We start from the raw sequence: 16,585 nt of genomic DNA, 5'->3' as shown, positions 1-16,585 counted from the left end.
ATCGTTCAAAAACTAATATAGTTAATACTATATATTTTTAATAAATTTAATTAGAATTTTTTATATATGATACGATTTTGGAAATATTTTGAATTTTTGATTTATGACATCTATCTTTTTTTCTATGAATGTTGATAAAAAAATTTTACTGGGTTAAAAAACATGAGAATTGAATTTAAGGTTCCTCTTGTGTTTTTTATGTACAATAAAAATCATAGTCACAATATTTTTTCATAAATATTTAACGTTAGAATTTCGACAAAATAATTTAAATTACTAAATTTCCCTAATTATATTGTTGTTAAAAATATAAAAATATGTTTAATTTTAATAGTAAAGAATTAAGATTTTAGTACAAGGTTTATCATGAGTAGTATATACCGAAACTAAAAAATAAAAAAATATATAAACACATTTTTTTATGAAAATTTTAATGTGTGTTATATGATTAAATTTCAATTATATGTAAATTTAAGGATTGATTAAAAAATGATGTCCTCGTATACTTTTAAGTTTGATGTTTGATATTATTTTTTTTTTTTTTAAGGATATTCACAGACAATGATATATATTTGCCTTATTCTCTAAGATGAGCAAAATTTATCGGTTGTCACTCAAAAAAAAAAAAACTATATACTATATATATTCTATTAGGTTCAAGGTGTATTAAGTATTAAAGAATCATATAATAATCGATTACTAAAATCTTACAAGTAGCATTTAGAACTTCTTGTTAAATTTTTGTAGCTTTTGTATAATTTACCACCTTAGAATTTAAAGGTTAACTATAAGATAGTTTGTGTTAAGTTTTATAAGACATTGCTATTGTTTTATTAATCACAAATTATAAAAATATAGATATGATTAAAATTATAGGTAGGCATAGTTTATTAAGTAAATACAACAAATCACATTAATTTATTATCTAATAAGAATAAATAGCAACATTTCATGAAAAAAAAAAAAAAAAAAAAAACATATAAACATTTGATTATATAAATATTATTGGTATTGACACATACAATTTATAACCAGAAAATAAATAAAAAAATTTATACTTAATCTATGATCTTTATACTACGTACATTATTAAAATATTTATTGATTATATTTTAATTTATATTCCATAAATTCAGACCATCAAAGTTATGTTGTTGATCCCGAATATTTTATTTATAAACGTATATACATTTAATTAAAAACAAAATAAATATATTTAATTTAATCCTTTATTATAAAAAAGATATATTTTAATTTTAATATGTGTATTTACAGTTTTTTTTTTTTTACTATCATAGCCAATTCGTTTAATAAAAATTGTAAAAGCTAAAAAAAATTCTTATCAAGATCCAAAAACCCTGATAAATATTCAGTTATTGCGATAGCGATATGATTGACAAGCAAATATGGGCATTGACCGCAAAATACATGTTTCAATCGTAATACAACATTTTATTTGAAGCTTTTCGTTTATGCAGAAAAATAATAAGACAATTAAAGGTCTAAATAAAGTACTTGATAATAGCTTAAGTAATTGAGATTAGAAGATAAAGAGGAAATTAAGTAATACTTCGAAAGCTGAATATTATATAAACTTGTGTTCGTTAAATTAACAAACAAATCATTTCTTGAACAAGTATAATAGTTATTGATAAAAAGTAAAAATACATACGAATTATATATCACGTAGGTAAGCTTATGTAATAAAACAAATGGAGTTATAAAGATAAATGATAATCTTATATCATAATGTGTACATGAACAGTTTCATATTATATTACAATAAATTATTTACTATAAAGATTTGAATAACCATATGTCACGGATATTGATTTAAGACTAAGCAATTTGAAAATATTTTATCAACGCAATAATATATTAGTAGGACTAATAATAACTTTAAATAAATAAAAGACTTATAAATGTATCGATGTTTAAACACGACCATAAATAATGTAACATATATGATCGGTTTTTTTTAAGTATATACGTTAACGTATTATTACGGAATGTTGGTTTTCTCAATTTGCTTCTTTGGTTCAAAATATAACAAGACTTCATCTAGCGATTTCCCTTTAGTTTCGGGCATTATAAATATGGCAAATAGCATATTTAATATACAAAAGAAAGCAAATATCGACCAAACGATTTCCACTCCAAAATGTGAGACCATCGATGGATATATTTTGCAAATTATAAACCACATAACATATCCACATGTCTGTACAAGTCCATTCATAACACCTGAAAAAAAATATGATTACATATTATAAAAATTTCGTCTTGAACTATTATAAATTAAACAGATTAATCTTGGACATAATAATATGTTATGTTTAATATAAAATATGGGTACAATATAAAAGATAATGCATATTAAGATTATTTTACAATAGGTACGCCTGCATAATTTATCATTATATAAATTATAATATTATTATTGTTATACAATCCATTTAAGGGTGCACATTAAATAGAAAAGCGCATCGAAGTGTTACGAATAAGGTACACCATACATCTCATTATAGACATTTTTAACCTTTGAATAATTTTTGGAATTCATATAATGTAAATTCAAAAATAACTTGATAAGGTTTGGTTTCTATATATTATATAAATGTTCATTTTTTTTTATTTTTTTCATTGTTGATCAAAATATGAATGTTATTTTAAATATTCCTTCATTTGTAGGAATATGTTATTCTCGCGTGAGCCTGTCTTTAAATTGCGAATTTATAAAATATTTTCTTACACCACCTCAACACAATATTAGATATATATATATATTAAATATACCATACAACTTTCAAGTGTTTAGGTTCTATGGGTTAGTCTGAGCGTCGATAAGTAAGGAGTATATCGGACATTTCCCTTATAAGCATATCTATTGTATAAACGTAAAGTGCACATATTACGTGTGCATTTAACACAATCATTTATAGCCCACGGAGTTTAAGAAGGAGTTAATCCGCTGACATTAATCAATTCGATACGGGAAACGCCGTACAGGATTAACTAGTATTGTCTATCGAACGAATCGAAAACCACAGCAACTGTTATAATATACGTACGTACGCGGGTACCCAGTTTAATCACGACTTATCATACCTTTTACTTCCATCGGGAATACTTCGCCGCACAGTATCCAAGGCATCGGCAGGATGGCCAGCAGGGCGAAGAACATGAACATAATGAACGCGATGATGAGCGTCATCGGGAAAGGCGGGTTCTGGACGCCGGTGAACGCACTCATGTAGGCGACGACGATGAGCAGCGACACGGCCATACATCCGCCGGAAACCACGACGAGCTTCCGGCGGGCGACGCGGTGCATCGTCGCGAAGCCCACGCCGCCCATCAACCGGGCTATGGACAGGAACAGCGAAACGGTGTTGGCGTCCCACGGCACCTTGCAGTCCCGGAGCACGTCCATCGAGTAGAACAGCAGCACGTACACGCCGCTGCCCTGTTGGCAAATGAAGAACATCAGCGTGATGGCCGTCGGCATCCACACGTTGCGCCGCAAGAACAGCGACCAGTACGGCGACGACGGAGCGGCGGCCGTTTTCTTGCCGTTGTCCACCGTCGCGGCGGGCGGCACATCGGCGTCCACCGTCGCGGCCGCGGTGGCCGTCACGCGCGGCGACACGTGGCCCAAGTCCAGCCACCTGTCCACCTTGTCCGCCTCGGTCAAACGGCCCTTGGACCTGAGCCACATCGGCGGTTCCGGTACCATGAACAGCGTGAGGAAATTGGCCACGCTCAACACGAACATCACACCGGATATGGTTTGCCAGTGGAAGAACATGGCCATTATGCTTTCTGCCATCATGCCCACGCCTACGGTCATGGTGACCAGCGTTATGTACAGCGATCTCAGGTTGGCCGGAGTTATTTCGGAAATGTACAGAAACATACATGTACTCACGCCTGTTGAGCGAAATTGTTCGAGTTAGGTGGGGGTTGGTTATTCATATTTCGTTTCGATTAAATACAACAAACGTAAATGAACATTAAATGTTTGCATTTATAAGTTGACGTAACCCGTCCAGTTCATTTTGCCAAGTGTCAAGACGAACTGGGCGAGTTATACCTCGTACTTCTTATAAGCAATAACTTGTTGGGAATACGAGTCCCGTCATCTGATCCTGAGCGTCTCGTCTACTCGGGTGGTTTTCAGGTGGAAAAGTTCTTAGGACATGACGCGTCATTACCCAGATTTTTACTGTCATCTATCATTTAGAACCACGAGCTTAGAAAAACACCATTGTATTCAATATTCTTAAGACATGCTTCAGAGTCTGAGAGTAAATATTAAAACTAAATTTAATATACGAATGAATAAAAAAAAAAATGTGAAAAATTATTTTGATTTTTAATTTTGGTACTCACGTATAACAAAATATATTATATTATATTTTAATATAACAGTTTATACTATACATACAATAAACATTGCAGTACAAGACAAGCAAGAGATAAATTATACCTAATACCACATCATCAAAACATTAAAATATCCAAAATAAATAATAACCAATAATAAAAGATTGGTAGATTATAAGGAACCCCTGGACAGCTACTGAAAAATGCATACTAGAATGTGTTCAATAGGTTTTTTTTCACAAGTTTTAATTTTAATGTTCCGTGTTTCCGTTCAAATATAATTTCTCATTACGTACAAACACGCATTAATGCATCAATAAATCAATTTAAAAATTTCCATGACAAACTTAATAAATCCAAAGACTTTTTCACCCTAAAATTGATGAATAAATCTCCAAACTTCTATCAGAACCACAACCAACTCAAAATATATTTTTAAAAGATCATAAAAACCAACCAGACAACTTATAAATAAGATATTATCCAATTAAATGTATCATAAAAATAAATAGCACAAATTATAACTATATGATTGTAAAATTGTAGAAATATTAAATTTTTAATAAAATTAATTGAATAATAATGAAAAATATTTCACTTTTGCGTGTGTATGAATAAAGAGATAAAAACATTAAAAAACATATAGCTAAGTATTGCAGAATGCGCATGTTTCATAATATTAGACATTTGTTATCATATTGTTTCGTAATAACTTAATTATTTTAAAACTAATTCATACATTTTAGAAATAGCATGCGAAACTCACCAAATGGAATTCCAAGTATAATTTTTCCAATTAATAGTGATGTGTAAGAGTTAGCGAATGTAATTATTAGCCAACTTAAAGCCATTGGTATATAGACAATTTGAATAGTTTTTCTTCTACCAAATTTATCAGTCAATATTCCAATTATGAGTAAACCAATTGGACATATAAGTACTGTAATGCTTGCTGAAACATATCATAAATATTTTATGTTACAAATCAAAAGTTATAGTTAATAAATGTATAAATAATATAAACCATAGTATGATGTACATTATACATATTATTTAATATGAATTCCAACAAAACATAACTATAATTAATTATACTATTAATAAATTAGTTTCGTTAAATGTAAATTTTCTTAAAGTAATTAAACAAATCATTTTATATGTAAGTTATATAAAATTTGAATAACATACACTAAAGTAAAATTCACTATAATACGATTTAAAAACAAGTTAAGTCAAGAATAAGAAAAAGTTTTTTATTTTTATTTTTTAAATTATTTTAATGAGATAATAGTTATTTGTATATCATATTTAAAAAAATACTTTAAAAACAAGATGATATTTACGATATAATTAAGTATTTATTTAAAAATGAGTGTTGAATAAATTAAATTGAGATAGCTCATTAGTATATAAACACAATACCTACTGCTTTATTTTAATAGTAATTTTTATTTTTATTCACGATACCTACCTATATAATAATATTAAAATATTATTATAAAATTTGAAATCACCACGTTCAATAAATACGAATTTTCATTTTCATTTTATTTTTGCTAAAAAAGAATAATGTTATTTACATAAATTTAGATAGTAACATAAATAAGAAATATAACATGTTCCAAAGATAAACCAATAACGATAATATCATAATATGTAATATTGTAATATACTCGTATTATTAGATATTATAAGTACATAGACAGTACTTTGAAAGATACTTCAGAGTAGTTTTAACTATGAGAGTTTATTGTATACATGTGATTACATTTTTTTTTTTTAATGATTTGCTTGGTTTATTGCGTTTTTTTTCAGTTTCTGAAGTATTTAGAATTCAAATTTGAAATTATATGATTATTGGCTCAAATATTAGATTCTGAGTGAATCGATGAATGTATTGGTTATAAATTGTGTGTTCTTTATTTTTTTTTTAAATATATATATTAGTGTTTAATTGAAGGTTGGATTATGTTAAAAGAGCATTTCAAATACTTTGGCAATAAGTATTTAAGAATAAAATAAAATATTTAGTAACATGTGCAGTGATATAAAAAAAAAATCAATGATTATAAAATGTCTATAATATATCAAATATATTTTTAAAGTCATATGTGATATGATAAATATTTTTTGAAAAATCAAAGTATATTTTACTGTTGTTTGTTATTGAATTACTCAACAAATTAAAAAACATCAGTTTTATCAAAAAATATTTTTCAGTGATTGGTTTTTTAGTTTTACTTGATTATATTGAAAAGCGTAGGAAAATTTTCAGTTTAACCCCATAAAACACCAACAAAATAAAATAATCTATAGATTAGTACATTTTTACAAAAAAAAAAAAAAAACATACTCATTATTATATAATAGAAGTATTCATTACTCTGCGAAAAATTTAAACATAATATGATTCATAAATAACACAAGATTTAGAGACAAAATTTAATGAAATATGTAATTAATAATTATATTTATTCAGTATTCAGGACAAGGATATATTAAGATAATTATATTTAATTTTAGTTAATTTGTGGGTCTAAAGTTATTTTGGAATATATCTAAGTACACGATTTAATGTCAGATTTTTGAGAGTCAATTGTATATTTATGTTATATACCATGTGTTTTTAATTATATTCAAATAAATTCACTAAATTACAACTTAGAACTATCTGGAGTGTGTATTAGATAACAAATTTATATAGATACTACATAATTTCAAAATGATAGCAGATAACAAAATATAGTATTCGAAACTAAGAAAAGTATTTGAATACATTTTTAATTTACTTCTACTCAAATATCTAACATTGTCTTTCTTTAATTTAAAAATTATAACATGTATAATAGGTATTTTAATAATATAATAAATGTCCGATAATCTTCATACTTATCCAAGATTCCTCTTCGATAGTTAAATGTATTGTTGACGAAGGTTCTCGAAGTTCTGCCATGAGTGTAGATGAAAACGAATATGAACAGCCAATGAGAAATTGAGTGAAGCATATCATAGTGGAACAGAAAAACTAAATGTACCACAAATAAAGTAAAAAAAAAAAAAAAACAATCAATTATTTCAATATAAAAACAGAAGTCTTAAAAAGTATAGTGATTAATTTATTAAATTTTTTTAATACCCACAAGTTTTAGATGACATTTTAGTTGTCCTTGTTTCATTTTTCTAAAAAACAAAAAAATTGAGTAATAATTAATATGTGTTTAAAGCTAATTTATGTTAACGTAGGTATCTCGAAAAGGAATCAACCTTATACTTGGAATACAATATAATTATGAGAATAAATTGTTGATTATTAAATTATTATATACTTTTATATAAATTAGATTGGGTATCACATATGGCCACTTCATATACCGACCTAAGCCCATACATTGAAAACAATGTAGATAAGTAAATAATCTATGATACAGGGTGTTGAATGTAAAACAATATTGATAAAATTAATCAATTTTCTCTATTTCTAGTAAAATAAGATAAATAATACTATGGAAATATAATATAAAACATTTTAATGTATCGCGTGGATTATTTATATTAAGTATAATATTAAGCACCTCGTCGAGGTTCATTATCTGCATTATTACAAATTTAAAAAGTACGGCCACCGACATCAAAAGCTTTAGGTAAATATTTATTAGCAATGATAAAATTATTATTGTCCATTTGCATATCACACTATATTATAAGCATAAATACATAATTTATGATGTAGCTTTTGTTTTTTTTTACGTGTTTCAATAAACTAAAGCACAAATGTTTTCCACTTGAATACCTAAAGGTACATAATATAACATGCCAGACTATCTATGTAGTATGACGTATATTTAATCTATATAAAAACAATGGTTAAAGTAATCAAAAATATTACATTAAAAAAAAAAAAAACCACACTTTAGCGATAAGTGCCCTAAAATCCTAGTAAATAGGGTAATAACCTTAAGATTTAAAATCGTTAAAAATACACAATACAAACGTCTTATTCTGATATATAAAAATACATAGAACGTATATTATGCAAATTATATCGAAATCTCAGCCGCAATATTATTACAACAGTATTTAAAATAATATTTATTCTTATCATATAGCTACAAACTTTTGTTTATTGTAAGAAATATAAATAGTATATATAATGTATGTAGTTGATAGAGAATAGAGATTTAATACCTACTCGAAGATTGAATTAACTCTTCATGAATATTATAGCAAGCCAATGTCTTCTACAACCATACTGATTATTTCAATTTATGGAGGTTTTAGTACATATTCAATTTAATCAAATTTAAATAATTATTTTTTTGTGATGATATTTAAATAATTATTTGGGTCTATAACTTATATTGTGCAAACAGACAACAACCTATTAATTCTTTTTTAGTGAATTTCATAGTTTAATTATAGATACCCATTTTAAGCCTTGACATATGATATTATGCGTATTTAAGCCTACGCACAAAAATTAGGTAGACACGACCTAACGTATTAGTTGTTAATCAAGAAATACATTTATGAAACATAAATGTAACGTTTGAAAAAAGCGTCTTGATAATATATAATACAGTCGAACGTGGTTAACACAAAATTGTTGATACTCGGTTCCCGGTTCCTAGAAATTTCTATTTTAACATAGCAAAAAATTTTGTTCAATCCAAATATTTTCGTGAATAATTCAAAGGTTTAATTTCATTTATAAAATTACAAAATAACGATGTTTCCTCTATGTATGTACCATTTACTATTTGTATTGAACCCCCTCCTAATTTCTACGATTGCACAAGCACAGATACATTATAACAAATTGAGGTGATTAATTGAAAACAAACCAGAGGTCAGTTATGAAATTTTTGAAGGTTTAAATAAAACTGAACGATTCACTGCAAATGCTGCGATCGACGGCAAAATTCTCTAAACAAAAATAAATACTTTTATTAAATAACTTTTTTTATACATTCTTAATATTATACTAAATGTATAAGTGAATAATACATTATAATAAATGCAAAAGTATAAATAGGTACTGGTTATAAGTTACTATTTTCAATAAGATACGTTTTTTGAAATTTTATTTTTGAGTTTTTGGACAACTTAAACTTTTTTATCGGTTCCTTCGACTTTAAGCTAACTAAGTCCGACTGTATTAACTAAATTGGTTTCAAAATCGTCAATTTTATTTTATTATATACCTAGAGGTAGTAATTTAGTAATATATATTTTAATAAATAAATAAATAAAATCAGCCATACTAAAATATACTTGAGGCTACACTATATATTTTTATTATTAAACATCGTCCCGCTGTTGTCATGAAAATCGGCAAGAGCGTAGATATGACGGTTGTTCATGGGAGACGGCTGTAAACGAGCCAAGTTTTTGTTTTAAGTTTTTTTTAACCAATAATAAAAGCGTTTCCGACCAAAAGTTGAGATGAATTTTATTGTAATAGTTTGACGTTTTTGACTTCTAAACTAAAAGATACGGGAATTTATGTATTTTGAGTCAATGAGGAAGTATACTTGTACTGAATTACGCTGTGATTATGCGTTACTCTGCTTTAGAAGAAAAAGACTAAAATGGATACCATCGTACCTACCTAATTAAAGATAACAGATTCAATTCAATTGATTTTGAAAAGAGTCATTAGCTCTGTAGAGTGTACGAGAGTAAGTCGTTTATAGGTTTAACGCGTGCCACTCGATAAGGGTGAATAGGGTGACACGACACTACTTAATTAGTATGTTTCATGAATTATGATCAGTGTTATTTATGCCTTTCTAATTTCGTATAAAATATAACTTTATCTATATAATTTACCAATATTAGATTGTCATTTTTTATATTAATTCTATCTTATAAGAAAAAAATTATTGACTCATATCATTAATATGTACTTAAAAAATTATATCAAATTATACACGAAATAAACTTAACATATTAAAGATAAATCGCATTAAATGAATGATACTCCACTCATAATCTTTTTTGAATGTATTGATTTATAATTATTCGAGTCCGTTATCATATATGTTCAACAATTGTTTTTGCATACTCATAATATTTTTTTTAGATGAGAATATAACTTAACTTTGATTTTCAATTATTTTACTTGAAGTAAAAACTATAATTAAAAAAAGTGATAATTTAATAGATGCCCAACCTAAAGTAAGAAGCCTAGGTTTATTGGTTTTAAATCCATAATAAGTGACGTTAGTATGTCACGTTGCTAGGTCACTATTTTTTACGTAGTTGCAGATATTTAATTACGAATTATTTGTAGCGAGAAGTTTTCAGAAGATTTCAAATACTGGGGTCAAAAGTTCAGAGGTTCAAGTAGTGATTTTTGTATTTAATTCTTTACATTGATTTAATAATAGGTTCTACATGTCTGCAGGAAATAAACAAAATAATATATTACCTAACTATTGTATAAATTTATTTAGATAGTTTACCTTTTAATAAATAATAGGACTTATGAAAAATTTTTTGTAGAAATTTTCAACTGCCAGAAATTACCAACTTACCAGTAAAGTAAAAATTTATTTTTATAAGAAAAAATAAACAAATACTCTATTGTAGAAATATTTTTTCTTTATTTATTTTATAAAATGTACATGAATAAATACTTAATTAAATGAACTTAATTAATAATATACTGAATTTATTTTTAGACATGTAATGCACAATTATTGCATTTATATTAAGTATCTAATAGCTAAGCAAATATTTCAATTCAAATTCTATGGATCTTTCATCAAATTATACATATTTACTATAAAATTTAATTGACAAATTTAGAAATGGATAATTCTCAGAACCTAACCTATCGAGTGTAAATATAAAAAAAATGCAAAAACTAATACTTTCTACAACATAAGGCTAAATAATGATATAATTTAATTCAATTTGAAATTTTCAGTACATTTTTTAAGTAAAACCATTTAATACACAAATATAAAGAGAAAACATTAAATTGTAATTTGGACATGTGTCCATATAAGTACCTGTTCAAGTGAATTATAAATTTAATTTAACAATTGTTTTATTCATATAATAAAATGTATACAATAAAGTATTTATTTTTTATTTATTTAGTATTTTAAATAATCGAAATTTCATTGTTAAAATAAGAAAATACCTTAGTATCACGAAAATAGGATTCACTTATCGTAAAAAGTATTATTAGGTCATATTTCTGAGACATAATAAAAGCTCTATAAAGATATACAACATCAAACTTTGAAAACTAGGTATTGGGTAGTATGTACACTAGGGACCATATTGTAAAATATACGTAACTCAAGATAAAATGTATAACTGTATGTCGATATACCCATAGAGTTATAAGCAAATATGCAGTAGGAGCTGACTGTTAAGTTAGGATAACCATACGACCCGGCGTGGTTGGAATTCTAAAAATGTTTAGTGTGCCTCATTGTCCTGAAATTATTTCAGGAGAGAATATTGTCCCGCAATCAAATTTTAATAATTTATGTTAATGTATTTTCTTTTATTGTACATTGCTAGTAGAAAAACAATATTATTTTGATAAATGATAAATTGATTAATCAATTTGATACTTGATTCAATGACAAAGTCTATTTTAAAAATGTTTGGTTAGGTGACAAAAATGTTTTTGACAAATATCAACGTTCATTGTTTTCTCGTTCTCACGTAAATGTTGTTATCATTTACTGTTAAATGATTATTTTGTCAGTAACTAATTTAGGTTTATTTAATATTGAGTTAGTTTTTACTGTAAAGTTGTTTATTTTAAAGTGCTGACCACTATGTATGGTATTTCAATAACGATAGTATAAGGTTGTTTATAATAAATTTGTACAATTTTTAGTATTTAAGCTGGAAATAATATGTCTTTCCTGGATTATTCCCGGGAATTTTCGATATTTCCAACACAAGATATGTTGACTATCACAAGAAATAACACAAAAATGTCTAACTTAAGATTATTCAAATATTTCATAATTTAACCTTTGTAATTTGTATTGTAACTTGTAACTAATATTTCTTGGTAGGTTAGTAAAACCATACGCTATATAACCTAACCTCAACATATTAACAATGCTTATACTTGCATTTTTTTTACTCGCACGTAATTAATTTAACTATCATAAATATGCTGAAAATCTAATTATTTACGAAATTAGAAATATTGAGGTTAATTATAAAATTTTATGGAAAAATGCTTCCAAGTTAAATTAATAATGCTTATTCATTTCAGTCACGAGTAATACAATTTTATACAAAATATTGTCTTTATATTATCAACTTTTATTAATTCAAGTTGATTTTTTTATATTTATATTTATTTTAATTTCAACATAAATATTACACATTAACTCATTTTTACTGTCGGTAAATGAACACGATGATAACGGGTAAGGATCATATTGACAGAAAACAGAGACTTCTGAGTGAGTAAGCTAAAGAATCTGTCACAAAGTTACTTTTATATTTATAATATTTGTATAAAAAATGCAATTTTTAAAATATTAGTATGATTTTGTTATATGATATTAATATTGTTGAAATAAATATTGAATAATAAATAACGCTTAAAAAGAATTTAAAAAAAAAAAAAAAAATATTACAATTATTATTGATTATTATTAAATATTGAAATCTGATAAGACCCGTTGTAACCTGAAATTAGCAAAATGTTCATTCTAGTGCGATGAACTCTGATCATTAAAATATACTGTATACCTAGCCTACAAAATAATTATTAACCATTCAACTGTAATTTATTATAAATAAAGTAGTATTTGTTTACATTGCACGGTCTTCCAACTCAATTCGTTATTGTTACTCGATTAAGTACTAGGCGTCTCAAAACACAATTACCAATTGAGTGTGATTTAATTTACTGCACACCTGTTCTTAATTCATAACTAATTGTACGATATTATTATATAATATTCAATGAATAAAAGTCATGTATAACTATAACAGTAGCTCAATATCAAGCACGTAATAAAGTTGTTTTATTACATATTATTATTTTTTTTTTTATAAATCTTGTGTTTTTATTAAAGATTAAATACCAAATAATTTGATAGTAAATGCATTAATACATATGACTTCTTTAAAAATTAATATTAAGTATTAAAATTATCTATTTAGCTGTTTGATGTTTGCATAAACTTAATTAACTAGAGTAATGTTCTACTTAATTAAAACATTTAAAATTTAAAATAGACAGAAATCTAAAAGGATAATTTGATAATTTCTTGAATATTGTTTCACAAAATATTTACTGTAACAATTAAAATTATCTTTTATATTTTTTCAGTAGTAGTCATAAACTAAAACCGTTTATACTATATTATGTATGATATATGACCGATAAAATTAGTATATTATTTTTTTAAAGAATTTACGTGCAATTATAGATAGTATATTATATACTGCTGAGTATCTGTTAAAAGTTAAACTAGTTTTAAACTTAATTTTGAATGGATAATAGTTATTAAAATTATTTTTACCCAAATAAATCAAAATACCTATACTAGGTTTTAACTCTTACTTATTTTATTAATTATTATGTTCTTGGTAACTATGCAACTTAATGTATATACAAAAAATAAAAATCGTATTTTATTTACAATAGTATAAACAATGATTTTATAACAGATTATTATAATCTAGGCACCTATTAAATTTGATTTTACACGAACTATTTAAAATGTTTGGGTTGAAGTGTTAATTTCCAACGAATCGTATGAATTTCTCGAAGTTTGGAGTGCTTTAGAGTTTAATATGTTTGATGACTATTCCTAATGTAAATAATATAACTTTATTTTTGAGTTGGTATTAAATATAATATATTATTTGACATTATAACAGAAGTACATTTAAAACTATAACTTATTTACCTATTAGAAATGGTTTTAACTATATTTGTATGTTTTAATTTAGTTTTAGTTTTAATACATTTGATACCCCATACATTATTTATTTTTTATTCTATAACTAATTTTAGTTATAAGATAATTGATAGAGTATTATAATATGTTATTACATACAATAAAAAGAAGACTTTATTTTTAACAATTATTCATGTTTTATTCAAAAAATTTTTTAAAAACATATCATGAACGCGTTTCTTATTTAAAAAAAAAAAAAAAAAAAAATAATAATAAAAAATAATGTGAACTTGAGCAAATTATATATTTTTGGTGAAGTTTCAGAGAATTGCTTTTGAAACTATAAAAGATAATACGTTTATAAGTTGTGTTTTATTTAATCATAATTTTACCAATATCATATAAACTACAATTCGTTTTATAGATTAGGTAAGATACTATTAAATAATGTAAACACTTTAACGAGTTGTCAATAAGAAATAAATCCTTCGATATAGTGCAAATAATACACATCGAATATAATAGATATATATTTTAATGAAACAAATAGTTATATTTTATAAATTATCATTATTCAACACTTTGATAAAATATAATATTATGTAAATAGTATATATTATACATCACTAAATTTAAGCTAATAATATAACTTTTTATTAATTATTCAAGTTATAAAATAAAAATATAAATATTATTTTACGAAATATAGACGTCGCAGGTAATGAATATTTAGGTTTACGTATTCCTGTATAGAACTATATAATATTCTACATATTATATTGTTCATACTTAATTATTTGGAAATAATTAACTGATTGTGAATTGTCTACTGTGTTAAATTTATTTATATTTGTAAATATGATTTTAATAATGGAATTAAGCTCACTGTAAACATCTTTTACTTTAACGAAGCTTAAGTTGCTTATTCAAATATTTAAATATACGTGTATCGCCACTTAACTTTTATAACGCAATCATATTAGTCATCGTACAAAGAGCTTTTATTTCTCTCAGAAAAAAAAACCATTGTACAAGGTGCTCCATTCTATGTGTTTATTATCACCAACAAATTTAATTCCAATATATATATGTTACCGGAGAAGATGATAATCAGTTATTGTCGACAATGCTAGTTAAAAAGGACAATACCTGATTTAGCACAAGGAATTATCATAAATGACTAGTAATTGACGTTAGTTCCTAAAAAGTTCTTAAAAAAAGAAGGTAATGATGCTAAATATTGCAACAATATTAAAGGCCCTTACACATTAGGTGAAAAGTTCGCGCGCAGACGTGATTTTAAATCGCCTCCAATTTTATATGCTAGAACAAAAAGTTTACACACTATAACATTTTAAGCGGTTAAAATTTGCGTTAAATCATCATTACCTCATGGTTTGTCATTATACATGGTCTTGTTATCTTTCGTACGTTTCAAAATTTTTTTTTTTTATTATTTTGAAGTGTTTAAACATAATTTATCATTAAAAAATGGTTTTTTTTGAGTTGTGCTCAGACGGTGTGCCTTGTCTATATATTATATAAGAAAAAACAAAAGAAACAAACAAATAAACGTTTTTGGGTCCATACTCTTAACATGAAAAGGCCACGTGAAGACCAATTCCATTTAACGTTTATGTCATTAAGATCTTATTCAAATGAGTTCAAAAAATACTACCGTATGTCAATTTCATCATTTGATGAACTGGTATGTGAAATGATTATCATCATATGAATGTGTATTAAAATTATTATTTAAAATCTTAGTTATCACGTATTAAGTATAGATTGCAAAAAGAAAATACAATTTTACGCAATTCTATACCACCTGAGGAAAGATTATCAGTGGCATTAATGTAAAATACTTAAACTTACATAAATATTTTAAGTAGTGCATAAACATAATTTTTGTTGGGGAGAGGGGTCTGTAGAAAAAATTCTAAGCTGCATACAAAAAAAATATTTAAAAATAGACTTTTGTTATGTCCTAAAATACTATGGAGGGGGGGGGGGTAAATCCCATTGAATTGTGATGTACAAAAGAGCAAAACTATTAATAATTAATTATTATTAAACAAAGCTACTAAGTATATTTAATTATGTAGTTATATGAAATAAGTATGTTAATTATGAAATAAAAATAATAGTATCTACTGATATTTTAGAATACAAATAAAGGTAAATTAGAATTGTCTAAAATATAATAAGTAAAATAATATAATACAAACATTATTAATTAAAAATAATTATAATAATAATAAATATTATTTATTATTTAAAAAAAATATAGGTTCTAATAA

The 16,585-nt window shown here is 25.4% G+C and overlaps 2 protein-coding genes across 3 annotated transcripts; one reads left to right on the top strand and one right to left on the bottom strand.

The window, feature by feature from the left end:
* Positions 1-1,923: 1,923 nt before the first annotated feature.
* On the bottom strand, positions 1,924-7,656 carry LOC112591442 (facilitated trehalose transporter Tret1-like). Of its 2 annotated transcripts, none has more exons than XM_025335261.1 (5): positions 7,523-7,656; positions 7,276-7,411; positions 5,153-5,338; positions 3,109-3,930; positions 1,924-2,244 (listed from the first exon to the last, which is right to left on the bottom strand). In XM_025335261.1, exons 2-5 carry the CDS (start codon positions 7,394-7,396, stop codon positions 2,003-2,005), a joined length of 1,371 nt encoding a protein of 456 aa, XP_025191046.1. In that variant the 5' UTR covers positions 7,397-7,411; positions 7,523-7,656; the 3' UTR covers positions 1,924-2,002. The 2 variants fall into 2 exon arrangements, with proteins under 2 accessions (XP_025191046.1, XP_025191045.1); XM_025335260.1 differs by having other exon boundaries at positions 7,527-7,656.
* An 8,021-nt stretch (positions 7,657-15,677) lies between these two features.
* On the top strand, positions 15,678-16,145 carry LOC112591422. The gene is made up of 3 exons (XM_025335238.1): positions 15,678-15,712; positions 15,792-15,993; positions 16,053-16,145. The coding sequence occupies exons 1-3, from the start codon at positions 15,678-15,680 to the stop codon at positions 16,143-16,145; spliced, it is 330 nt and encodes a 109-aa protein (XP_025191023.1).
* Positions 16,146-16,585: the final 440 nt, after the last annotated feature.

Source organism: Melanaphis sacchari, unplaced genomic scaffold, assembly GCF_002803265.2.
Source record: "Melanaphis sacchari strain LSU unplaced genomic scaffold, SCAv2.0 Contig134_pilon_pilon, whole genome shotgun sequence".
NCBI classification, from domain to species: Eukaryota; Metazoa; Arthropoda; class Insecta; order Hemiptera; family Aphididae; genus Melanaphis; species Melanaphis sacchari.
This window is presented reverse-complemented; position numbering and strand designations above follow the sequence as displayed.